Source organism: Lathamus discolor, chromosome 2 (assembly GCF_037157495.1).
Source record: "Lathamus discolor isolate bLatDis1 chromosome 2, bLatDis1.hap1, whole genome shotgun sequence".
Classification (NCBI taxonomy): domain Eukaryota; kingdom Metazoa; phylum Chordata; class Aves; order Psittaciformes; family Psittacidae; genus Lathamus; species Lathamus discolor.
The window spans coordinates 139,675,907-139,703,366 of record NC_088885.1 but is presented as its reverse complement, the minus strand read 5'-3'; the positions used below and the strand labels follow the sequence as shown (position 1 = coordinate 139,703,366).

Sequence of the window (27,460 nt, the reverse complement as noted above, 5' to 3'; positions counted from 1 at the left end):
AGAGTGAGTCAGGTCCCTTCCTGCCCTATAATGTTGCTAGCAAGTTGGCAGAAAGCCACAAGTTGGAAGGACGTGTGCAGACTGCCATGGTCTTACCCATAGAGCACTGTTTTCAAACTTGTCTAGATTTTCAGTGGAAACTTACAGCACCACATCTCTTACCAGATAACACACTGAGCTGCAGAAAGCTTACCACAAATTTGTGCTCCTTTTTTAAGACATCTAAAAATATATATTTCTTAGCATATGCCATTGTATGCAGAAATCTCACTCTGACTCTAGATTTCAATTTGCATTGTTGTTGGAATAATTAATAAATGATTCCCTATTGCATAGATATGTTGTACTCCAAGGGAAGTATTAAGTACTCACACACCTAGCAGCAAGTTATTGAAATGATCCTAATATGGAATAAATTAGGATTCAGCCCCACATTTCTATTTATGCTTATTTACCTAATGGGTAAAAAGGACATTTTACAGCTCATACATGGATTTTCTTCCCAGTGCCACCTGTCTTTTATGAACAGCTTCTGAATAGTAATTTTAAATGGCTGTCTAAGGGTATTTGTATGTCTAATGGGGGAAGCAAATAAATTTAACTCTAATCTTCATAAACATAAAAACTCACAGAGAATATGTATTATTACTTCTATGTTGAGAAGCAGTAAGTTGAATTAATTCATGGTCTTTGCTACACTGAACATTGATATTCCTTTTAGCTGTGTATTTATGATAAACATGAAGTACTATGATACAGTAAGTGTCTGCACAGCAAATCCACTATGTCTGATCAAGGAAAGTTAATTTTTGGAGATGTCATTGCGATATGAATGATACTGGGTTTAAGACCTAAATTCTGTCAATACAGAAAATAAATTAAGACCAAATAATTAAAGGATTAATACATAAAAAGGTTATTATATGACTGCACTATATATAGCCAATATATAGTTTAAAGGAGATTTAGTAGGAATGGCCTTTGTGTCAGTTTCTGGGTTTGAGTTTTACGATAGTGAGCAGTTTAAATGAATTTCATGGGTTTACCTTTTATGACTAAAAATACAGATTAATTTCTTAATTTCCTGGCTTAAATTGCAATGAACTGTACCTCTCATCCTCCAGCCTCATTCTAGTAGTAATGCAGAACAGGATGTACAAGGAAATAACACAAGACTTAGTAAAAACCAAATGGCACAAATTTTGGCACATGTCTGCACAGTGCCACTGCTTTAGGCAAATGACATCCAAACATCCTACAGTGTCTGCAGCTGGCTTCTACACGACATGCTTCTGAAGGTGCTCAGCAGCAGCAGCATCCTGCTGCATTCAACCTGGAACATCTGGAGATCTTCATATCTTCAGTGACGGATGACATTTAAATTGCAGTGAAGCCCTGTTAGGTCCATCCTCACCTGTGCTTTTCCTCATTAATTAACACAATTCTTTGTTTTCCTTCTGTCGCTTTGTCTGATGTTTTTTGTAACATTAATGGCAACTTCTTTTGTGGCCGTTTTCTGTGTGTCCCATTTACTCTGAAAGTTTTAAAGAGTACAGTGAGTTCCACTGACAGCACAAAGAGTCATTGATGCTTACCTCCTAATTTATGAGAACAGTTCTACTTAATCAACAGAATGCCTCCAGCTTTCTTTACACAGTACTGTGATGCAGAGCAGCTTTCTTATTCAGCATGGATGCAAGCTTTTATAACTGCTATAAAGGCTGTGGATGTCAGTAAGCTTTGGATCAACCCTCTTGGCTATAATCATCATCACTGCACATGTGTATTCTAAAGGCAAATAAATCTGGTTTTAGTCTAGAAGTGGAAATTAAAGGTTCCTTTTGATGTCATTGGGAGTTGAGTGTGACTAGCCTTCTCTACTTTAAGTTTCTTTCAAAATAACACTCAGTTCTGCCTGCAAGACCCAAGTAGAGTGTATACCTTTCAGACCTTCATCAGATTATTTCCAAATATTCAAAAATTGCCTGTCTGCTTGTTGCCATAAGCAAAGCACTATATTGGGCACTAAAGGGCAAAGGTTTAGCAAAGGACACTCAGAACTGGGCTGATGGAGACACAGAGCTAAGTTAGGTGGGTTTGATCATCACACTTCCAGTGTTTCATATGGCAAGTTGTAAGTGTAAAGAATGACAGGTAAATTAGGCATCATTTACATGGTAACAATGCCAGGTGGAAAAATGTCTAGTGAGCTTCCACTGACATAAGTGGAAGGTAATATTTATCTGAGAGCAAAACTTGGTGTTTATTTGCTGCTGTGCATTACTTTACCTTTCTGCAGCCTGAATATACCTGCTCCTTTTCTGTCTGCTCCCCCAGTGCTCCTGTCCACACAAGGACTCTCCAAAGACTACACAAGTCATGAAAATCAAATCAGGTTATTGTCAGTCAGCGACATAACCTGGATATCACCTTTGCTTTTGGGATGCCTGACCATTCTCTTGCCTTCATTGGTATTAGGAACCCTTCAGCAGCAGCATCGTTTACTTCCAAGTTGTTTTGAAATTACCCTTATGAGAGGATACTAGTTTCCCAGATGCAGCCTGTGTCAAACCTTTTCTCTTTCCATACCACAGACTGTACCTTGTCAAATAGCTGATGCTAGGGGGAAGGCAATAATACGCTTTAGAGCTTGATGCCTGAAAAAATGAGAAACAGAGAGGTAAAGCAATTTCCTCCCTACTACCCCACAGGCTGATGGCAGAATCCAAGTCTCCTGAAAGCACCATGTGCTGCACTGCATTGTATTCTACAGCATGAAGAGATAAAAGAAAAACTGTTGTCAGTGTGAATGTTCAGATGAATAAAATAGGCACATTTTGAGTTAGGAGGATAGTCACTCAACTGTAGGCACCCAAAATTTAGATGTCCAAATTGGAAACCTGCTCATCTTATGCTTCCCTGAAAAGTCAGTGGAGAAACGGCAATTCAGAATGGCAAACCAGAGGTGGAGCCTGACTTAGACAGCACACTTTCACTGTATGAAAATACATTTAGTTTTTTTACTATGAGAACTTTAGACAGCTTGGCTTCCCTTCTTAGACATCTGCCCTAGATGCGTAGAATAATGCAAATGCCTTACTTATCAGAAATTTTCTTTGCACTGGGTTGCAACAGTACAAATATGTTACTGAATCTATCTTAGCTAGAAAAGGGCAGGAGGATACACATTCAAAGCCATAGGTCTCCCAGTCAGGCACCTACACTTCATTGAAATGTCAGCAGGATCCATGTCACTGAGGAATATTTCTGTATTACAGCAGTGCAGAAGATAATAGAGTGAAGGTATAAAATAGACATGTACTAATGTGCTATGTGTTAGCAAATGCAAGGTAAAGTTAAATCCAAATTCATTTACTCTGTCCCCCTGCATCTATATTTGCTTCTCTCAACGCTGTAGTTCCCAAGACGAGAGAGCTTCTTATGGGGTGGATGTAGCAGTTCCACCGCATACCGTGCTGGGAGGTATTCCCATCTGAGAAACCAAGGAAGCAGGAAACCATCTGTAGTTTTTGGATTACTTTAATCTGCAACAGCTCAGCAGCTGCTACACAAAGAGGGCAGCCGGTGGAAACGTGAGAAACAGGCAGGTAGGCAGCCAGGATAGAATTCTGGGCTTTGGTCTAGCCCAAAGCCTTGTGTGTTCATACATTATTGTTACACTGGGTGATCATTCTACAAGATATAGAACGTATAGGTGAACGGGACAATGGAGGAGGGTCTGATCCAAAGCCTGCTGAAGTTATGGTAAAGATTACCACTGACTTTTACAGGCTTCACATCCAGCTCTAGATGAACCAGGCAGGATTCACACAGTGCACATAATATAAGCAAAACAGCAATTAAGGAAAAACCCATTCTCTTTCAGGTAGTCTAAACAGTTTGCACAATACATGCCACAGCTGGACTGAGCAGGAAATATATGTGTGGGGTTTTTTTACTGCAACAGATGTGTGTATTACTTCAATTGCCGAATAAAGCATCAATTTTGTGGCCACTCAGTGATGAGGTGTTGTCAGCAGTGGTAGGCTCAATCATGCTGTGGTCATGGTGCAGCCATTTTTTCTTATCCCAAGGCATTAAATACAGTGTGACTGCAGCAAGGAAGATTGTAATGAAAATAAGTTTGACCTGGTTGAAGCTACTGCTGAGTGTCAAAGAACATAATGATTCTCTTACCTCTGCTGTCCTGAAGCCGTTCTGTCTCTGCGTTGTAGCTCCCGTACCATGGACCATAGAGTTCACACACTGAGAACCACAATTGTTCCTCTTCTCGGTGTTCAGTGTTCCAGCTGTGGCTGATGCTGCAGTTACAGCTGTCTGTGCTGATTTCCCATCCTCCAGCAGACCTACTAGGTACACAGGAAACTGCGCTATTAATACAGACGAGCAGTTTGCAACTGGCTCTGGGTTTCCCCTGTTTCAGCACGTTTTTGTGATAGCACAAGTCATGGAATGTGTGTTATGGTACTGCAGTGAGAGCAGTTTACCTCCTTTGCTTAACTTTACCCTCACACTTTCCTTTATTTAGTTTTTCTCCTATAGTCCACTGGCCTGTGAAACACTGGCTCAGAAAACATGCAAAACTGGTTAACAAGTGAAGCATATCAGCCTTTTGGTCACTTGGAGATCTCCATTGGCTTCTTCACACACACAGCTGCTGGCATGACCAGGGTTTAACTAAGGACCCAGAGAGGCTCCCCTTTAATCTGTCTCTATTCTGGGAAATGACGAAGTTAGATTTGAGCCTGACAGATGAGACTGATACGGATGGACATACATACTGCCCCGTTCAGGGCCTTGAAGGTTTATTTTCCTTAGAAGTTGAGGAAAGAAATTCAGAGATAATATATTTCATACAGTTTCAACTATCAGTAATCAAATAAATGAGTAATTTGCTTTCTGCTGTAGCTGTGTGGATAGGGCATGCATTGCACAATATGATATTGGCCAGCCTAAAACAATTTTCTCATCTTATTGCATTAACAAAAATCAGTTGTCATTTATGGTGGGTGCAGAGCACTAAACATCTGGTTGCAATGCTGGATCTGATATTTAAATGCAAAGAGCAAGCAGGATGCATGACTGTGGCTATTTTGTATTACTTATTTTGGCAAAGCTCATTTATAACAAGCTTTATGTTCAAATAGACAAAAAAGTCAGATTTACTAACTGGCAATGGAGGTATCAAAACAGGAAGAAGCAGCAAGGAGTCACAGATACTAAGTGAAAAGTAAGTATGAGTAAAACCAAAGACAACTCATTGCTACTTGAAGTGTGCATTGTGTCATCATAACCTTCTGCCATGAATCAGGTGGGAATTCAAGTGCAGTACTAAGAGGATTAAGAAGGAAGCAAAGTCCTGAATTATTTCCCATAAATCTGTAAGAACGGCTGCTTTGTCAGTAGAAAGCAACATCAGTAGCAGCTGGGAATGACTGAAATCAGTAAGGCTTCAACCAAATATTCAAAGTCTTGATATTGAAATATCTAAAGTTGTGTAAGACTATCTAAAGACAAACTAATCCCTGCATTTCCCTGAGCAGTCAGAAGATGGTGTTAGGTTCCAAAGACAGTTTAACTCGTAGTGGTGGTAACTAATAATGCTAAATCATCTACTTTTTGATAGAAAAAAATGAGTTGTAACTTCAAAATATTAAATTGTAGGTTATTTTTTAAAAATACTTGTCTCTGGAAACTGCCTTTTGTGCTAGATATAAAAACTAATGCTGTTCTCCCATTTAAATCTACAGGCAACTTCCCTGTTGACAAGAGTAAATCTCACCTCTCCTGCATCTCCCAAAAGTCACACCTACTTGTGTTTGCCTCTTACCTCTTCCTAACACTCCACAGTGCCAGATGAGAGGCAGAAAAATGACTTGCTGCAGAACAGTAAGCGGCACAGATTGATATCATAGACAAAATCAGTTGTTAGGAAAGGAGATGGAGAGGCTATTAGCCGTATGTGAGTCAGAGCTCTAAGCCAGGAGTCACATTGTAGTCTACAGCTTCACCTTGCACTGGAGTTGTGAGAACAAGCTTGAGCACAGCTTAGAACAGGCAAAACGGTCTAGGCATTAAACAGTAATTCCATTAATTTAACCTTGGATGTTTCAAACATATATGAATTACAAGTTTTTCCTTGTGTGGACTCATCCTACAGAATTACTTTCCACCATGTGTCCCTTTGGCCATCTAGCCTCTATCTAAATTGTCTGGTGAAACAGCTGTGAGCTGAAAAGACACTTTGTTGTTAAACACAGTTGTTCATTTATCAGATTGTGTTGCATCTTTTGGTCTCACACAGAACATTTTTTCTTACATCAGTCCATTTCTGAAGGCTGATGGAAAAATCTCAATCCTGAAAATGGTATATCTGGTTCATTTTTTGCCCTGTTAGGCTGCAGCTCAAGCATCCTTGTTGCATCCTGCATTGCAAGGGTGAGACTTGTTTGGTTTGTTATTTTTTTTGCAGCACTTGTCAGAAACAAATCAGGTATTGATATCTGAGCATTCAACTACCATTCTACTATATTTTTACATAACTGATCTAGTGATCACCATTACTAGTGGAAAAAGCAGTGCTCCTTGTCTAATGGGCAGGTCCATGAGGATTGGAGGCTGCCCAATGTGACACCTCTCTACAAGAAGCGGAGGAAGGATGACTCTGGGAACTACAAGCCACTCAGCCTGACCTTGGTGCCAGGAGGGGTCATGGAGTAGATGGTCCTAAGTAAGATCATAAAGCACATGTGGGAAAACACAGCAGGACCAGTCAGCACAGGTTCGTGAAGGGCAGGTCATCCTCAACCAACCTTATCTCCTTCTCAATAAGGTGACCCACCTGGTTGATGAGGGAAAGAAAGGCTGTGGACATTGTGTATTTGGACTTTAGTAATTCATTTGACACTGCCTCCCACAGCATTCTCCTGGATAAACTGGCTGCTTGTGGACCTGGATAGGTGGATTCACCACTGGGCTGGAAACTGGCTGAATGGCAGAGCCCAAAGAGTGTTAGTAGATGGTATCACATCTAGTTGGCAGCTGGTCACTAGTGATGTCCCTCAGGGCTCATTGTTAGAGCCGATGTTGTTTAATGTCTTCACTGCTGATCTGGATGAATGGGTTGAGTACACCCTTAGTAAATTTGTGGATGACACCAAGTTCGGCAGGAATGTTGATCTGCTGGAGGATAGGGAAGCTCTGCAGAGGGATCTGGACAGGCTGGATGGATGGGCTGTGGCAAATGGTGTGAGGTTCCAAAACAAGGCAAAGTGCTGGGTCCTGCATTTGGGCCACAACAACCCCATGAATGCTCCAGGCTTGCGGAAGAGTGGCTGGAAAGCTACTGAGCAGAAAAGAACCTGGGGGTGCTGGTTGATGGAGCTGAACATGAGCCAGCTTGTGTCCAGGCAGCCAAGAAGGCCAATGGCATCCTGGCCTGTATCAGCAATAGTGTGGCCAGCAGGGTCAGAGTCCCCCTGTACTCAATGCTGGTGAGGCTGCACCTCGAATCCTGTGTTCAGTTCTGGGCCCTCACTGTAAGAGAGACACTGAGGTGCTGGAGTGGGTCCAGAAAAGGGCAACGGAGCTGGTGAAGGGTCTGGAGAGCAAGTGTGATAAGGAATGGCTGAGGTTGGAGCAGAGAAGGCTCAGGGGGTACCTTACCTCTCTGTACAGCTACCTGAGAAGAGGCTGTAGCGAGGTGAGGGTTGGTCTCTGCTCCAATCAACAAGTGACAGGACAAGCAGTAACGGCCTCAAGCTGTGCCAGGGGAGGTTTAGATCAGATATTGGGAAAAATTTCCTCACAGAGAGGGTAGGGTGCTCAGGCATTGGAACAGCCTGCCCAGGGCAGTGGTGGAGTCACCATCCCTGCGAGCGTTCGGAAGATGTGTAGATGAGGCCCTCAGAGACATGTTTAGTGGTGAACTTGGCGGGTTGGGCGTAAAGGTTGGACTTGATGATCTTAAAGGTCTTTTCTAACCTGGCTGATTCTATGATTCTATGAAGAAGCTTTTTGATTTTATTCTGAAATGTTTGGTATTCTGAAGTTAAGAAACTATTTTAGAATTCTTTTTCATTGCCAAATAGATGATTTAGAGAGTGGGCACCAGTTTAGACTTCAGTGATTTGCTCTTGATGTATGAACGCTGAGCAGAAATTACAGTGGGAATGCCTGAGCAGTGGAAGTAAGAGCACAAAATCTGTGGCAATTCATAAACCGACACCTATTTTATAGACTGTATATTTTGCAATTAGACAAAATGCTGATTGCAAACCAGAAATTATGTTAAAAAAAGATTCCGAGCACATGGTTACTTTAAAAATAACAAATATATTTGCATTGCTCTTTATGGCTTTCCACAGTACACAGAAATAGAAGAGTTACCTTCTGCTCTATCTGGAATTCACAAGCTAGCAGGATGGCAATACCCAGGGTCTTGTCTCACTGTTGCTTAAACCTGTTGAGATATTTTTATCACCCTCACAGCATGGCTTCAGTAAATAACCTCCTCAGTCTTTCACTGTAGAGCTTCAGTAGAAATTCAAACAAACGGGTTCAGTAATGTTGTTTCCATTCTCATGTTCTCTGCCAGGACAACCCCTGCCAAAAGTCTGTGGGCCTCTTGAGGCCAGGGAAAACAGCAGATCCTATCACAGTGCTCTGTCAAATACACATGCTTTATTTCCACATGAACTGGCAAGCCTAAAATACTCCTATGGCTCACTTCCCAAAACCTGAGTTCCTGGGTGATTGTCAAACACCCACCAATGTAATGGTGACCTTTCCCTCAGGAATGTTTAGCCAGTGTTTGAGAGACTGCCAGGCTGTTCCCGTTGTGGGGAGGAATGGATGACAAGAGGCAGGTATTTCATTGTTTGTAGTCAGGTTTACATATAAAGAACATTCGTGAGTTCTCTCTCAGTGGGCATAGGAAGAATACCCAAGCAGCAGCCCCATTACTCATAAAACCAAGCCTATCTTTGCAGAATTAAATATACCTAAATATACCTAAAATTTGTCCTCCCATGGCAGTGCTTACTGTTGCCTTCCTTTTCTCTAGCTTGCTAGGCTGCACAGGAGAGCTAATTCTTACCTTTCTTGATAGGCCAATAGAAATCGCTTAGGCTGCAGTTTGACAAACACTTTTTTCATCAGCATCAGGGAAGAAAAGGGTTATTTTAAATAGAAATTGATCCCTAGATTTTATTCATAACCCAATGATGCAAGCAGTCAAACTGGCACAACTTGGGAGGTAGCTCAGGAATCGAAACAAGCCACAGAAAGCAGCTTAGGTTGATGTGCTATCCAATGAAGCAGAACAAAACCAAACCCCACTCAGCCGGCTACACTTGTTCTTCTCATTGAGTTGCCTTGCTGAGCTACCTAAATCCTTCAGAGGTATATTCATATTGCTTCCAACTACCCTTAAGTCAGGGGATGTACATTTGTTTTGTCCATTTAACACAGATTCACCAAAGATTCCTGTTGTGTCACAGCAAAAACAGTGTCCCAGAGCTGCTGATCCAGCTGAGCCGAAGGAGCTGACTGATACAAAGGAGCTTTTTTGTTTCCCTAAATTCTCTTTCACTAAAAGTCTGATGATTTACGCCAAATTATGGCAGTTCAAATAGTCTTTTTGCGTATTTTCACACGCACCATTTGAATAGAAAATGCAAATTTGCCCAAGTTTGGGTGGTTGGTTGGTTGTTGGGGTTTTTTTCCCCCATTAGAATGCTGGCATTAAAGTACCGCCTTTTGTTCAAACTTCCCAAAAATATGAAAATTTGGGAAAATTCTGATATGAAAAAAAATTAACTCCAGTTATTGAGTTCTCCGAATCAAAACTAAGAATTAGTCCCAAAGATATCTGGGTATGTTTTAGCTGTTCCACAATTATTTCTTTTTTTCAGTAAGACATTTAAGAACAGTTTTACCATTGTATCAATATGCAATTCACAGAAAGCTACCTAAAATCAGAGGCATCTCAGAATAAGAATTAAGAGCAGCAGGACAGGACAAATCTGTCTGAAACGTATCCTATGTGGAGAACAACAAGCACATTAAAGGTAATATAACCTAGAAGAGTACAAGGAGAATAGAACAAGACAATTGTCACTCCTAACACAAAACAAAGGCACTGGTATATTTATGATGCTCATATACACAGTGTAAATAAAATTAACTCTCCCAGAACTGCTGCTACTCATAATTAATAGTTTATCCTAACACTGAATATTCAGACTGCAGTAAGACTCCAAGTTTTTCCAGTCTTTCTGGGGTAGCCTCCCACTCCCTTTGCTGCAAATGTAATAAAACATTCAGTGGCCAAGCAAACATCAAAATTAGTTTTTTAGAAGGAAGGCTGAACACACTAATGCCTTCATTACCTTAATTCTCTAAAATTGTTATTATTAATTAACCATAGTTATCATCACCCTGATTTTGTGTTTCAGACTATAAAATTGTGTATTATCCTAGGTACTACACAACAATTTTGTACAGAACAGAAGTTTTCTCTACAAGAGAATTGTAGGCAGTAAACTGTCCTGTACCATTCAAAGGCATCTTTCAGTTCATAAATGCCACTTGGAAATCTGATGCAAATTCATCAGTGCATTCAGAGAAGTCTCTCCATGATGCCTTTTTTTCTCTCCTGGCTGTAGCATACTTACGCCCTAACTTCTTTCTCTCAATATCTCCCTCTCTGCCTCATTTACCTCCCTGGCAGGCTGCACCTCACTTCTCTAGTCAGCAAGTCCCATCTCCCACCATGTTCTGTGAGACCTCTTAGTAAGTGCTAGCATGTTCTGTTGCCTACAGTCCTAATGATTTTTAAATTTTGACTGAGTTTTCAGAAATTCTCAGATATGAGCATCCTTCAGGTATGTTGTAATATAAGAGCTACATACTTAAACTTGTATTTTTGCTCACAGATTTACAAGCTTATGTCTATTCAAAATAAAGCATGCTTAAATCATGTTATAACTCTTAAAAAAAACACCATTCAAATGAGGAGGGTGGAAGAGCAGTCTAAGAAAGCTTTTAAAAGAATCATTTCAGTGAACAGGATGTTCATCACAGGGAAGTCAAAGAAAATGTAAACCATAGAGTGTAAAATTTAGACATTGGAACCGTATTTCTCATTTCTTCTATTATAATGGCAATCCTAGGGATAAAAAAGAAACCAAGGATAAACAATGTGCAGATGCCGCTGTATTTCTTCTTACAGCCTGGTTACACCTAACACTTCAAATGATCCTTTATGAAAGTATCTCATGAAAAAGAGAGGAAATATTTATTCTTAATATTTAACTCTTTCTCACCAGATTTTAGTATGGAAATGAAGATGGGGGGGGGGGGAAGACATAATTAATTCAGGTTGTGCTAGTAAAACTGGAGTAAAAAGCAAAATAGCGTCACGGATTGACAGCTGGCACAGAGAGACAGAGGAAAAAAGGAGATCTATGGAGACAGTTTTGTGCATGACAAAATATAATGCTATGATTTCCTCAAGGTTTTTTGCTAGACTTTATTTGCATATTTCAAAGCTAATACGTATTTGCTAATGACAAGGGGTAACGGGTTAAAACTTAAACAAGGGAAGTTTAGATTGGATATAAGGAAGAAGTTCTTTACTGTGAGGGTGGTGAGGCACTGGAATGGGTTGCCCAGGGAAGTTGTGAGTGCTCCATTCCTGGCAGTGTTCAAGGCCAGGAATGGGTGACATGGTTTAGTGTGAGGTGTCCCTGCCCATGGCAGAGGGGTTGGAACTAGATGATCTTAAGGTCCTTTCCAACCCTAACTATTCTATGATTCTATGATTATTAATTATTTGGTGATGATTAAGAATGAGAGAAACAAACCGGACTGTGGAATTTAGAGATAGCCCTTAATTATCAGGGCTACAGGAAACTTCTCAAACCGCAGATAGCATAAAGCTAGGTCTGCCTCTATCTATTTGCATAGACCTCATCAGAAGAGCAACATCAGATGAACTGAAGATTTCTGTGACTAACAAAAATCTGCAATGCTGTGATAGCCAATGCTGTCAATAAATCTGGGAGGGGTACAAAGCCTCATAGTACAGAGGCAAAGTTAATCTTAGACAAAAGGATTAGGTCTTTGTGAAGAGAATTATTCCAAATGTGCTTGCCACAGTATTCTCCTACCTAATTTTAAAGCAGCAGGTAGTGGCCAAAATGGAACATGAATTCTGACCCAAATAATCTATAGATCTAACTCTCAACTATGGACCTTGTGCTGTCACACTGAATAACAAGCATGTATATGTTTCAAGTGGGTAGCTGTTGATTAATATGCTGAATTTACATCTTTGGAATTCACTATGAAGAAACCAGTGAGGTTCAATTTTCTGGTTCAGCAGCACCCTTTTTTATTTATTGTGGCTGTTATCGCATGAATAATGCATAAGATGCTTTTTTAACAAATGCCTGCATAATAAGATACTGCACTGTAAAAATGGACTCTGAGATAACTCACAGTAAAGATGAACGGAAGCAACATGCAGTTGCTTCCATAGGAAATATGTATTTGTTACCATCACTGAGTTGCTTTTAATGCTACAGAGTGATAAGAAGTATAGAGAGCACTGAAATACCTGTTTTCATTATTTGAAACTTTTCATGTTTGGGAAAGCTGCAAATTGCAGGCCTGAGTGCTGGTATGTACTTCTGCTGCAGAAACAACAACACAGCATGGATCCTGTCAAAAATTAATGGAGTGGAGGTGACAAAAGTCAAGTTTAAGTCATCTCCACCAAAGCAGTAGCCTCAGGGACGAGTCCAGATGCTCAGAAAATCTGCAATAGCTTTTTTTTCCCCTAACAAAAAAGCATTTAGAAACTTTCAGGCATAGCAAAGAGTGGGTTTGAAAGCCAGGACGAAGAATCCAGGAGATCTACGGAGGGAGAAAGCAGGAAAATGTCATCAGAAATGATGTTTTGCGTTTATTGACTCAGTAAGTACAATAACTCAATAAGTTGTCTAGACATTCAGAGAATCCAGAATGATTTATCTGAACTCAAGTGTGATACGAATTTTAGACAGTGAAGCAAAACAAGCTAAATGTGTTTGCATCTCCTATACATTGTGTATCACCATCGAAACTCTGTGGAATGTCTCTTTAGAGGTGCCACAGAAGTGACTCCCACACAGGCTGGGGTGAAGGCAAGTGAGGACATCTGTCCTCCTTACACGAAGTCCCCACACAGGCATGGGAGGTGTCCCCACAAGCTGAGCCATGCCCCAGCACACAGCAGGCATTGGGGGAGTGGCAAGAGCTTTGTGTGCCTTCCTCCCAGCTTCCATGGGATGCTTGTTTGAACTCAGCTCGCCCTACAGCACAGACAGCCTCTTCATTCTCTGTTTAGAAGGTATCTCTTTTACTTTCTGTCGTGGTTTAAACCGATCCACACAGGTCGTCCACTCACCCTCCCCCCTCTATCCTCCCTGCTCCCGGAGGGATGGGGAGAAGAATCGAGAGAATGTAACTCCCACAGGTTGAGATAAGAGCAGTCCAGTAACTAAGGTATAACACAAATCACTGCTGCTACCACCGATGATAATATTGATAAGAGAAAATAACAAGAAAATACGATACCACCGCCAAACGAGTTTGACCCCCGCCCTGAAGAGAGAGTGTGCCCTTCCGGGTAACACTCTATTACAAGCTGGGCATGACGTGCTGTGGTATGGAATACCTCTTTGGTCAGTTTGGGTCAGGTGTCCTGTCTCTGCTTCCTCCCGGCCTCCCCTCCTCCCTGGCAGAGCATGAGGCTCAGAAAGTCCTTGGCCAGACCAAACATTCGAGCAGCAACTGAAAACATCGGAGTTATCAGCTCTGTTCCCAGGCCAAAAAATAAAAACACAGCACTGCACTAGCTACTAAGAAGGAGAAAAATGACTGCTGCTGCTGAACCCAGGACACTTTCAGAGGTAAAAGAAGTAGGTGATAAATAAGGAGAAATTCTCTATTTATGAAAGACAGCAGGGATCAGACAATAGATAATAGCAGAAGGCAAATCTGTCTCTGAGATCCTGATCTGTCCATGGTTTTCTCACATTCAGGAACCTTATGGAATTATGTTTTCCTGTAAGATTATGGCATTGAATATCTAATCCAGTACTAAAAGAACTGACTTACAACTAATATATTTAATGCTTTTAAATGAATATATGCACACTGGAGTCCTGGCAAAACTGAGAGACCAAGCACCACATCTTGTGACAGTTTTGGCTGGCAGGTTTGCTTATTTTCCTATCTCCTGCCACTTCTTTTCTGAACTTAAAACAGACAGTCCTATAGATTTCTGTATTTCAAAACTTCTTTTACCATTGCCATTTTGAAATAAGGCAAGAGGCTCCTTATGTTAGATAAAAGGGATTTCAAAAAAATTTTGAAACTGGAGTTTAAGTGACCAGTAAACAGCTCTGAAACTCTGATCAGATTTGTTACTGTAGTATGACAATTTCAACTAGAGAGTATTCAAGGGTTCTAGCAGACAAGTAGAATATAAACCAGGCAGCATTAAAGCTGCAAACCTTGATATTCCCTACATGGCCTATTTTCCCAGGTACAGGCAGATGCTAAATCTTTGCCTATTGGTATATTTTTATTTCAAATTATGATACAGAATCATGGTACAACTACCTTTAAACAGACTTAATAATGTTGCAACTGCATCTATGAAATGAAAGGTGAATATAAAATATGTATTTATTCCAAACATTGCAACACTCTTAAACAATGTGTGATCATTCCAAAGCTCAAGACAAAGGATTCTACGCGGAAAATAGCCTTCAGAAGCAGAATAAGAGGGAATTGGTCTGACTATGGAGGAAAGATAGAAAAGGTAAATTTGTAATGTTTGTGCTAGGGAAGCACTTAACGGCAGAAAGACAGCTGAGTTTGGATAAAGAAAAATTTTAATAACCAGAACAGGAAAGAACCACTGAATTTTCATTGTATTTTGGAATAACAATTGGCTACATTTTGGAAGACAGTGAAGGCTGAGTATATTTTATGCCTCAGAAAATCATGAGATGGAATGGTTTAAGCAACTTACAGTGCCACATGATGTGCCAGAAACACATCACTCATCCCTCCAAAGTGAAAATATAACCTACAAATAGCAAACCTCTGAAGTGCTTTTCATAATACTGCATTTTAGGACAGGCAGTGCAGGGATCTGCTTTTCTATGTGCAAAGATACAGGCTGTTTCAGTCCTGCCCATGAAAAATTCACCTTGAAAATGATACCCTCTGAGAGCAATACTTTATACCATGGGTGTCCAAACTAAGTCAAGTCAGCCTGTTTTCCAAAGGGGCTTGCTTTTGGCTCAGTTCCTGTTTGACCGTTTCCTTTAAAATACAAAGAAAGACATTCCCATTACAGGAAAGCACTGTGCAAGGTGGAAAACAAGCTGGCTGTCTCTCAACCATCCTTCCCACAACTGTACCCACCCTGTCTGAAGACAGGTTCTTAGTTGTGGCTTAGGTTTGTAGACATTCACATGGCCTTTCCTTCTCCTTCACGTGGTCGTTTGTTCTCATTCAGGATGTGGTTATGACACATCACTCATATTTTAGAATAATTTCCAATCCAGAAGTGGAAAGTAGTATTATTATTCTCATTACCTAGCTAATCACACATGGAATTTTAAGATGAGCAGATAGTATCATTTCAATTAATCACACTAAGGATCAGCAAAAATATTTAGGCAGACCAAACAGAAATCCTTATGAAAAACGCCTAAGAGAAACTCGAGCTTCTGAAATGGTTCAACAGCTGGAAATTGAAGCTAAATGTTCCAGGTAAGACATCAGACATGTGTTTTAACAATGACTGATCAGCTACTGGCCCAATTTACAAAGGCTTTGCTGAAATGTCAGCCACTGGAAAGCTGTGAATTAAATGTGTGAATGTCCCAAAGGTATGTTCCATATAGGAATTAATTCAGGAAAGAATCTTTTGCATCTTTTCCACAGGCAATATAAACACTCAGAAAGCACTCAGGCACCAGCTTTATCCAAGTGGCAGAAATCCATGCTTTTAGCACTCCAAGTGCTTGAATCAATTCTGATGGCCCACTTGGGAAATACTAGCACTTTACAAGAATGACAATTGGAACATGGGGACAATATCCATACGAAACAAAGAAGAAACACAACCGTATGCATTGCTAGGAAACTGGTAAAAAATTACATATATATGTAAAAAATCAGTCAATCAGTGGAGTATTGGCTGATTATTTTGCTCTCAGTAGCTAGCATCCATCTGAACAGGCAAGCCCGAATACATGATCTTCCAGGAGGCTGCTTAAAATTTAAGGCTCAGTCAAGCAAACAGCAATGCAGAAACAATCTGGAGGGCATTGGTGGATTCAGGAAAACCTTAAGATGGAAAATCCTGCCTTGCAGCCTACCGCTGCCCATGCTAGTCAGTAAAATGAAACCCCCCTTCTACCTGTTTGTTTTACTTTTAACCTATGTTTTTCCTAAACAGAAGAGGAAAGGCAGTGTGACAGCCTAGGGAAGAAGTTATGCGTGTCCTCATCAAATAAAATTGAGGTAGAAATGCATCATTTATTGGCATGCTATAAAGAACCAAGGCACTTCTTCATGTGAGGCCAGCCGCTGCTGAGAAATGCACACAATCACACAGCTTTCAGAATATTATCCGCACAATCTGAAAGAGAGTGCTGCTTTATGTGAGTCAAACAAAAAGCCTTACAATAAACTCCTGGCTTCAATCATTCAGCTTCTGAATCTTAACCATGACTGCATTTTGATTTAAGATAAAACTCAACTTGAATCTCGGATCTTTTTAACTGCAATCTATTTATTTCATTTTTAAACTGCAGGAATAGCTGAGGGGAAAAAAAACCAAAACCCCAAACAGTGGGACTAGCAAGATCAGTTCTGATTCTATGAAAAAATGTCCGAAAGTTCTATACCTGACTACAGGTACAGAAAAGACAGATTTCTGTCTCTTCAATGCTAGATTACTGCAGGACGTGCTCCGTGGACATTTTTGATATTTTAATTAACAGGCAATGAGATAAACTGCACTCTGAACTTGTTTCCTGTATGAAATACAGCACACCTTTACTTCACACTGGCAGAAGCCTCCACTTTAAGCTAATTCCATTTGTAAGTGCTGGTTTTGAACTCTACATTCTTCAACTGGAAAATACAGGATTAGAACTGACCAGAAAATGTAAATTCACTCCTGAGAAAAAGAAAGAAGGATTTTTAAATGTCCTGAATTGGGATTTAAAGGGGAAAAAAAAAAAAAAAAAGAAAGAAAAAAAAGAGCTTTTTCCACAAGAAAAATAATTTTGCAGAACAATTTATTCCTGAGCATCCTGCAGGCAGGAACTGCCATTAAGAAAACCCACTGCTCAGGTATCCTGCTCAAAACCTTTCAGACACCATCCCTCCTCCCCACTGCCTGTTGCCCAGGCAGAGGACAACAGTTATTCCTGTGCTTAATAACAGCCCTTTGGCACTTAGAAAGTTTCTCTCACAAAAGATTTCAATGCTGCAAGAAGAATGTTTTCCACTGGAAACCGTCTGGAGAGAAAGTTTCAAAACACCTCTCCTGCCAATCATCTCCATTGGTGCTCAACAGCCTTCCTCCTTTCTGGTCCTGTGGAGCTAGGAAAGCCTTTCATCTAATTCAAGCATTAATGTACATCCTGTTGTTAGTGAATTTATTTTATCACTGGGTAAATGATTATACTGGGGGAAACCATGGGCAATCAATCCTAGTAGGTCTGCTACAGACTGCAGGAGGGTTTAGCAAGTTTGTTGCCATTAGTTAAATGAGAATTAAACAGAGATTAAGAAGCTTTGTGGGAAAATGATTATACAATATATTTAAAATGGGGTTTTTCAGCTTTTGCAGTTTTGAAAGGATCCTAGAGGCAGAAAGTGCAACGCTGAGGAAGGAGCAGGCAGCTGGAGGGCCCTGCCAGCCCTTGCCCTACAATCCTGCTGCAGGGCTATTGGGGCAACTGCTGCCCCCTGAGACATCAGGACCCTTCAGGAAGCTTTGTCCAGTACCTGAATGTCACCAATCACCTACCATTAAACAAGACTGAAGTTTTCCCAGCAATTGAGTCTAATACATCTCACAAGATAGCAAGCTGAAGGCTCATAATAGAAGAAAATAACTCATCTATCAATTATCTTATACTTTCAATAAAATTTTGCTTGCTATGGACTCTTCCTTGTTGTACAGCAGTTGATATTTATTACCAAAGAACTAATTTTAGCATACTTTTAGAGGTGGCGGAGAGAGGTTGCTTAGTATGTTCTGATGGGCAAAATAAGTATCAGTGACATTTCTCAACTGAATCAACAAAATAAATACAACACCCACAAAGCATGTAATTACACAGAATGGCCGTAATGCAAAATGGCAGCAACATTCCCATCCAAATTACTTACATTCCCTATACATTATCGTCTCAAACAATATTTGCATTTTGTAACACTCGTACTTCCATAAATTAGCAAAAAGCTTAAGCATAGGTGGTCTCAATATCAACTGGGGTTTTTTCCATCCTTAAAAATAGGAGATGCTTAGTTTGGAGGAGGAGGATGGGAAGGGGTGGGATGACTTGGGGATAGAAAATGAAATGCCAAAGTTCTCTGACAATATGTTGAAATATTTTGTTGGTTCCAATCTGTATTTCAGCTGTTTTTCTGAAATGCCATCTGTACCTATGTGAAATTAACACAGTATTGAACTGTCAAGTGATAGCAAAGAAGAAAATGCATGGTTTGGAAGAATTAACAGCTATGGTGGGGCTGGAAAATACGGTTATTACAAAAAGCTGTATTTATCAGCTTAATCTAATTTTTCCAATAATTTCAATGCTGTTTTGTGGTGGAGTAAATACTGGTTTGGGCCAATACTGCAATCTTTGACTGCGTTCGTGCTGAACGAGGAACGGCAATGACCAGTAGTTTTGGGTCAGTGAACTGACAACCATAGTTTATTACAGAGATTGTCCATTTAATTCTATTATTTTCTTGTTTTGCTATCTAGGGTTATTTATAATTCCCTGACCCATAGACTGATGCAGAAATGTCGGGGGTTTTCTGGCAAAAATGATTATTTTTCTATTCCTGAGGGAGGCATATGGCTGGGTGGTGCATCAGTGTTACTTCCCGTCCGTTCTGCAGCACTTCCCACGGCTCTCCGGCAGATGTGCCATGATAAGATTGACTAGAAATCCCTACAGCATACGGGACTGGTTAAGTCCTCTGGGGCAGCAGGGGCTCTGGCCTTTTCCATTGCTTTGGCTTACCTCCACGTTTGGTACTGAGTTTGTAGTTCCAGTACTGACACCAAGGTTTTCTATTTATGTGGCCTTCCAGGGTGTAGTGAGGTATGACACAAAATGAGGTGCCACTCACAAAGAAACCCCCTGAAGAACAGCCCTGCCAAATCATGCTATTAAGAAAGTGACTTTCAGAGGGCTTTAAACCAAATCTTCTTGTGCAGATGGAAGCACCTACACAAACCCCCTCTATAGAGGCACTTTCCATGTTTAAGAAGTTTATCAAACATCCACGTAAATGTTAACACAAAAAGTTGGTGTACAAAGTAGAAAAGACACATAAGAAGGCTGCTTTCTGAAAGCTAGATGGTAAAATATAGTTGCAAAAGCTTTCTCCCCCTACTCTATGAAACATCCCACAAGATATTTCTCTTGTCTGCACTTTTCAGGTGGCTTACAAAGATTTCCTCGGTACCACCTTCCGTATAGAGGCTTGTGGCAGCTGAAATGGCAGAGATCACATAATTAAAATCCAGAAATGATATTAAAATGGGATGCTTCAGCAAGTAGCATTTCCTCAGTGTGGTGGCTTGACCCTGGCAGAATGCCAGCTGCCCACCAAAGCTGCTCTATCACTGCCCTCCTCAGCAGGACAGGGGAGAGAAAAATGTATCAAAGGGCTCATGGGCTGAGATAAGGACAGGGACAGATGACTCACAGTTCTGTCACAGACAAAACAGACTGGACCTGGGGATACTAGTTTAAGTTATTGCCAATCAGAATCAGCGCAAGATAAAGAGAAGATAACCCCCCTTAATTCTTAAAACACCTTTTCCCCACCCCTCCTTTCTTCCTGGGCTTAACTTCACTCCCTATTTTCTCTAACTCCTCTCTGCAGCAGTGCAGAGGGACAGAGAATGGGGGTTGTTGTCTCTGCTGCTCCTTCCTCCTCAGGGGAGGACACCTCACACTCTTCCGCTCTCACAGGAGGCAGTCATCCATGAATGTCTTCAATGTGAGTCCTTCCCATAGGCTGCAGTTCTTCATGAACTGCTCCACCGTTGGTCCCTGTAGGGCTGTTGCTTTCACATTTTCTCACTGCTCTCTCCAGCTGCAGTTTCTCTTGTGCAATAGCATTTCCTCCCTCTTAAATACATTATCCCAGAGGTGCTACCACTGTCACTGATGGGCTCGGCCTTGGCCAGCAGTGGGTCCGTCTTGAAGCCATCTAGCATTAGCTCTATCGAACATGGAGGAAGCTTCTGGCAGCTTCTCACAGAAGCCACCCTTGCTGCCAAAACCTTGCCATGCAAACCTATTACATCATTATAGCCAAGGTCTTGGCTACGGTGGGATATGGAATTACTGTAATATGCCTGCAGTCCAGACAGAGACTGTATTTATTCACTTTTACTGTAATTCTGAAACTCTAATAAGGTTATATCCTGAAAACATAATGTCCTGAAGATACCAGAATAACTGTTAAAATTGTTTCTTAAACATACCAGATTTAAAAGAAACCTGTTAATAAAAGAACAGTAGTAAATGGACATAAGAACAGAAAGAGATCCTGATATACCAATGTCATACATTAGCAAAAGTGATCCCTCTTTGGCTCTTAACCTAAAATAGACTTTTTATTAAATACTTCTCTGCAGTCCAATCTGCAAGGAGCAATCTGCTGCACCAAGTTCTTAATTTACAACCTGGTGCTTGCTTACTCATTCCTGCTAAGGTTTTACCTTTACGTACATGTGGTAAATGCAAGAACAGATGCCTGCAGCTGTGGTCCAGACCAGCACCAGTCCCTGTTGTTATGGCAACTGGTGTGCGCACAGCCCTGCTCTTCTGCTGTGCTGCTCCCAGTCCTGCTACTGTGAAGAATGGAAAAGCAATCCTCAAAAACTTCTCTGCGCAAGGTTACCTCTGAAATCCTGTATTCTGCATCCTGAGTCCCGGCCAGAACCCAGCTGCAAAGATTAACCTGGACTGTAAAACTTCCCACAGCTGTCAGAGACCAGAAAAGATTAGAGCAGCAACATAAACTGGACATGTAACCCCAGAAAAAAAGAGCAGGAATTATTCATAAATGCACAACTATATTTAACTACGCAAGATAAACCGTTAGCCAGCCAGACTGCTACAACACAATAAAATTTCTCCTGTATTCTGCTAGTTTTCTTTATTCATTTTACAAAGGACTTGATTCTACTCCCATTTCATAGTTATTTCGTAAATGTCTTCGCTAGGGGATGAACTGATCCTAGATTTCTGATTCCATTCCTGGCAGACCCCTGATTGTAGGTACATTTGCTGATGACATGAGCAAGTTTTTCTCTCAAGTCCCAGGTTAGTGTGTGAAACATGGAAAATGTTTTTCCTTAATATGCTCCAGGAAAAAATGACTTTACTGTAGATAAAGTGCAAATTACAAAGGGTAAAAACAATATAAAAAAATAGTGCAAATTACAAAGAATAAACAATGTTTGTTTTTAAAGCATTAGCTAATACTGAGAGTCAAGTAATGATAAAACCCAAATGTTTTATGAGCTGAGGAACTGAACAAGTGAGCCCTGAGGCAATCGATATGCAGCTTTTCAGTTCTGATTCAAAAGAATTATTTTTCACTTGGTTGCTGCACCATTTAAAACTTAATCATTATTATTTGCATTTCAGTAACAATGTCTAGCCTGTCTTACTGTGCTGGTTGCTGTTGGAAAAGAGCAAGGAAAGATCCTGTCCTAAGGCATCTGCAGCCCATGAGGTAAATCATGATTATAAGGTCTCTCGGACCATGAGGCAACATGATGCTTTATCCACTGAGGCAATTTCAAGTATAATAATAATAAAAAAAATGAATACACTGAAAAACAGAAAAAAATAGAAATAAAATGACCTAAAGCCTGCTTTAAAACAACATCAAAATTATTTTGTTATAGTTGATATTGAATGGGTTTGTAAAGCACTTTTACAGTACTGGTTTCTGGTAGGAAATTGTGTATCTATCTGAAGTTACACACACACACACACACGCATACGTATATATATGTGTATATATGTATCAGCAAGTTACCCTGATGTAACACTGCAGGCTATGCAAATGTGTTCCAAAATACTTGACAGTTTCTGTGCAGTTTTTGTTAATTGAGCTTTTCCCTTGCGGTTTGCTGTAACCTGTGGTGACTGCCCCTGGGACTCTCCTGCTCCTGCAGATTCTTACTTCCCTGGAAAGTCATTACTTGTGCTAACTCTTCCACTCAGCTGAATCAGACCCTCTAAAGAGAAGGCAATTTGTGCAGGGATCAAAGAACGGTTACTAAGCAGAAATCTAACCTATTATTTTTCCCCAGCTATAGCAGTAGCTAAATCCTGTGAAAAGTTGTTCGCTCACATAGCAGTGGATGTTATTAAGAGAAATCATACTACTGTTTGGGCTCACCGTGAGTCTTTCCTTTTTCCCCCTTCATGGAAACTACCCAGCCTAAGAACAGTACATAAGCTTCTCTCCTAGATGATGTCTTTCAGTTTCACCACCAGCAGTGCTTCGTGAAAGTACATACTGCTCTTCTACCCCTCTTCATCAGGATCAATCTACTCTATTCATCACTGTCAAAGCCTCAGCAGAGTACTGCAGCAAGTGGCTACCACCTATATTCACAGCTGTTAGTGACTTGTGAGCCTAGGAAAAGTTGTCTGTCTATATTATACAGCTATAATATAGCTGTATAATATATATATAGCTATATAGACAGTCTGTCTATATTATTGTAACAACTGATGCTGTTCTATATATCTTCCTCTAAAAAATAGGGATCTTGCAATACATTTCATTAAAACTGATGTAAAAAATCAAGTAGGGAAGTGAAATAGGATCAGTTGAAACAGGAAGGAAGGAAAAGCAAAGGGAAAATTAAAAAAAAAAATCTCATTACCTCCTTTCAATTTAAAAACAGTTTTGCTTTCAAAATGCTTTAGGAAAAATACAAATATTTGGCCACACAAATACATATAGCTCCAGTGAGCAAACACAGAAAGGCAGATGCTGGCTGACAAAAAGAGATGGATATAATGAAATTTTGGGGTGGGATGAGATTACTAAGATTAATATTTGGTAGTTATTAACACTTTATGATCCTGTATACTATACATTCTTTCATCCCCAAGTGATTTACCCCTCTTTCCATTTTGATGTCCAATGTCTGGTGGGGATTTTTTCCCCACTTAACTGAAAGATGTTGACAATCACAGCTTTTTCCTCACATCTTTCCTTCATCCCATCTTCACTTCTGTCTCTTACAGAATTTCACCATTTGTTCCAAGCAAAAGATGACAAAGAACAACTTCACCCCTTTCTCCCCAGCTGCCTTTTGGCTGATCCCCCCTTCCCCGGCTGCCTCCTCCCTTTCTATGTTCCAGTTACAGAAGTTTCCTACCTCCACTTATACCAGTGTCACATTCCGTCTTCTCATCTCCCCTATCCTGCTCTTACCCCTCTCTCACTCTTCCCTTTTGTCTCTCACTCTTAGGTGGTTTTCAGTTCTCACAATAAATCCATGTTTTCCTCTTCACATCTTAAACTCATACTTGACCTTATTTGCCCCTCCATTTGCTGCTTCTTCTCCCTTTCATCTGTAAATTCACTGAACATTCTGTTTCTAGTCCCTGGAGTACCTCTCCTTATTCCTTTCCTACCTAAAGCCTTAACCCACAGCAGCTCTCGATGAGGTACTTGATGGTGCTAATCAGGACCTGTGTGCTATCCTGTCACCACAGCTGTGTTAAAGAGTCAGTCTCACCCTTCCTGAAGTCCTACTAGTCCTTCCTTTGTTCCTGTCCTCATTCCCTTCCTCTCTAATCTCTTCTACAAAGTTTTCTTGTAAAAGAGTTTCTCTTACCCTAATCAGTCTCTACTGGACTTGAGTGTTAGCTTCTTTTTATTTCTGGTATTCTCATCTGTAAACACGTACTCAAGTATCACCTGTTTCTAGGAAGAATACTTACTGGTCTACCTCTTTATCACCTCCTGTTCAATATCAAATCTTGAACTAATTGGCTTCCATTTATGTTTAGGCACCAACTCCAAGTAAACTTAGAGCAGCCACGTAGCTAAGCAGTAATAGCTAAGTAAACTAAGGAGCACAGATAATGCTAAGTGTGGCTACAGAGATAGCACTCCCTGTGTTTAGCCTTCATTGCTGGAGATTTCTAAATACCACTGCAATACATCATAATTCTAAAATATTTTAAACCCCACGTCGGTTCAGAGCTCCTCATTCCCTTCCCCATCTCTGTCCCTACCATAATAGCTTATGTGCACAGCTCAGAATGAGAAAAACTGGGAAATTCCAACTTGTAGGTCAGCTCCAGGGCAGCCAACCATCTGATAAGTTTTCTGTGTATCATCCTAATCTGAGGTAGTGTGGAAGAAGGCTGGCATATCACTACATCTTCCTTATTCTAAACCTATTTGCAAATAACTTGGTTTGCAAAAAAACCCTTAGCAAGAGCCTCAAAGACCAAGTTCCCCTCTGGTAATGCTATTGCATTGTTGATGACTTTTATATGCTCTCTGTCACACCACGCACCACCGGGAGAAGATCTCTAGATATTGAATAAGCTCTTAGAGAAACACCCTCGGGCCGATGGCCGGAATCCTGCCCGGAGGTTGGGGACTGGCAGAAGCCCAGGGCGCTCAGTGGTGCCATGGGTGGCCCGCAACATCTTGAAGCACAGACCCCAGGGCGTGCACGTTTTTTGGTTGGGGTAGAGAAAGACGTTCTCCGCAGAGCAGGTGAAACACATAGGTAGGTGGACATACACACCTACATGCACCATCAGTAGGTGGACATACATACCTACATGCACTATCTATAGGTGGATGTACACATCTACATGCACCATCTATAGGTGGACATACATACCTACATGCACTACCTATAAGTGGACACACACACCTACGTGCACTATCTATAGGTGGACATACACACCTACACGCACTATCTATAGGTGGACATACACACCTATGCGCACTATCTGTAGTTGGACATATACACCTACATGCACTATCTATAGGTGAACATACACACCTACATGCACTATCGGTGGACATATGTACCTACGTGCACTATCTATAGGTGGACATACACACCTATGTGCACTATCTATAGGTGGACATACACACCTATGTGCACTATCTATAGGTGGATGTACACACCTACATGCACTATCTATAGGTGGACATATACACCTATGTGCACTATCTGTAGTTGGACATACACACCTATATGCACTATCTATAGGTGAACATACACACCTACATGCACTATCTATAGGTGAACATACACACCTACGTGCACTATCGGTGGACACACACACCTACATGCACTATATATAGGTGAACACACACACCTACATGCACTATCAGTGAACACACACACCTACATGCACTATCAGTGAACACACACACCTACATGCACCATCTGTAGGTGGACACACACGCCTACATGCACCATCTATAGGTGGACACACACGCCTACATGCACTATCTATAGGTGAACATACACGCCTACATGCGCTATCTATAGGTGGACACACACGCCTACATGCACTCTCTATAGGAGGACACACACGCCTACGTGCACTATCTATAGATGTGTACACAGGTGTGCATCACCGCCCCTCCCGCCTGGCCCGCCCGCAGCGGGGCCCCACTCACCGGGGCGCGGGCCGCCCGCCTCGGCGCTGCCGCCCTCCTGCGGCGGGCTCTCGGAGTCGGTGTTGGTCAGCCAGGTGGACTCGGTCTCCCGCGTCCAGCTCTCGTAGTAGCGGGGCTCGATAGCGTCGGCCCTGCTGCCTCCGCAGCCCATGGCGCCGTCCCGCTCCCCGCCGCTGCCGCCCGGTCAGCACCGAGCCCCCGGGCACGGCCCCGCAGCGGCCCTGCTCACGCCCTCATCCCCATCCCCGCTCGCCCGGCTCCGCTCGCCTTTCTCACTCTTCTCGCCGGCTTTATCATCTCCTCAGCTCCCCCTCTCCCCTCCCTCCCGGCTGTCCCCTCCCCTTCTCCTCCCTTTACCCCCTTCCCTCCTCTCCCGCTTTTCCCCTCCCTCCATCCCACCGGCTCCCAGCCCGCCGCCGATCTTTCCCATCCCCGCTCCCCGGGCAGTCCCTCCCAGCGCTGCCCCGGCGCGGTGCTGGCTCGGCGCGGAGCCCCTCGGCGGGTGGGCAGCGCTGCCCCTTCCCTGCGCTGGATATTTACCCATCCAGGATCCGCACATCTATGGGCTGGCAGTCAGCCACAGCCAGCACTGCGCAGCCCGTCTGCACCCCCTTTATGTACCATGATTGGGCCTCGCACCCCATTTCTCAAAGCCATCTCCCCTTGCCTTGATTTTGCCAGAAGAGCCTGGCTTCCACCTTTCTTGTTAGCCGATTTGCTGCTGTATGATTGAGAATTCAAGATGCAGTACTGAGTGCTCTACTCCAGAGAAACTTCCGTTCTTTCCTCTCGGATATACACTTCGGGAAGCAACTGAGAACATGAAATTCCTGCAGAACCGACTATAATTTATGCTAATGCAGGTAACCTAAATGACAGATGCAGAGGTTTGACACTGTTTTGAGTCACATTGATGGGGGCTGCAGTTTGTATCGCAACAGCTGCTTCTCAAGGCCCCAGCCAGGGCTGGAGCAAGCCTCATGAACGCCAGGCACTATGTGATCGTAACATGAGAGGAAGACTTTATCCCAAATAAATGTTTCTCTCCTGTCATCATTTCGTAGCAGAGCAGCAGGTATGACACTCCCCCCTAAGACAACCTACAGAGCGATACAGAGGTCATGTGTACTGCACACTTCATGCCGTTATACAACACAGCTGTTGGCCAGAAAGGATGTCCCCAGTGAAACTGGGAGAAACTCAGACTGTCCTGTGCTAATAGAGTTGCAAGTAGAAGCACAACCGCCCTGGAGGTAAAAGCTCCTGTTCCTAAAGGCTGGTACAAGATCTTCAAGAGCATCCAACAGGCCTTAGCTTTGTATCCCAACCAGTAGATCCTGCGTGCTGGCTCCAAAGTGATTCAGGCTGGGGTTGCTGAATCACCCATTATGCTTCCCGAAGCAGATGA

The 27,460-nt window shown here is 41.8% G+C and overlaps 1 protein-coding gene across 1 annotated transcript; it reads right to left on the bottom strand.

The window, feature by feature from the left end:
• Positions 1–433: 433 nt before the first annotated feature.
• BAALC (BAALC binder of MAP3K1 and KLF4) lies at positions 434–26,203 on the bottom strand. The gene is made up of 3 exons (XM_065669429.1): positions 26,053–26,203; positions 4,198–4,367; positions 434–1,534 (listed from the first exon to the last, which is right to left on the bottom strand). The coding sequence occupies exons 1-3, from the start codon at positions 26,201–26,203 to the stop codon at positions 1,430–1,432; spliced, it is 426 nt and encodes a 141-aa protein (XP_065525501.1). The 3' UTR covers positions 434–1,429.
• Positions 26,204–27,460: the final 1,257 nt, after the last annotated feature.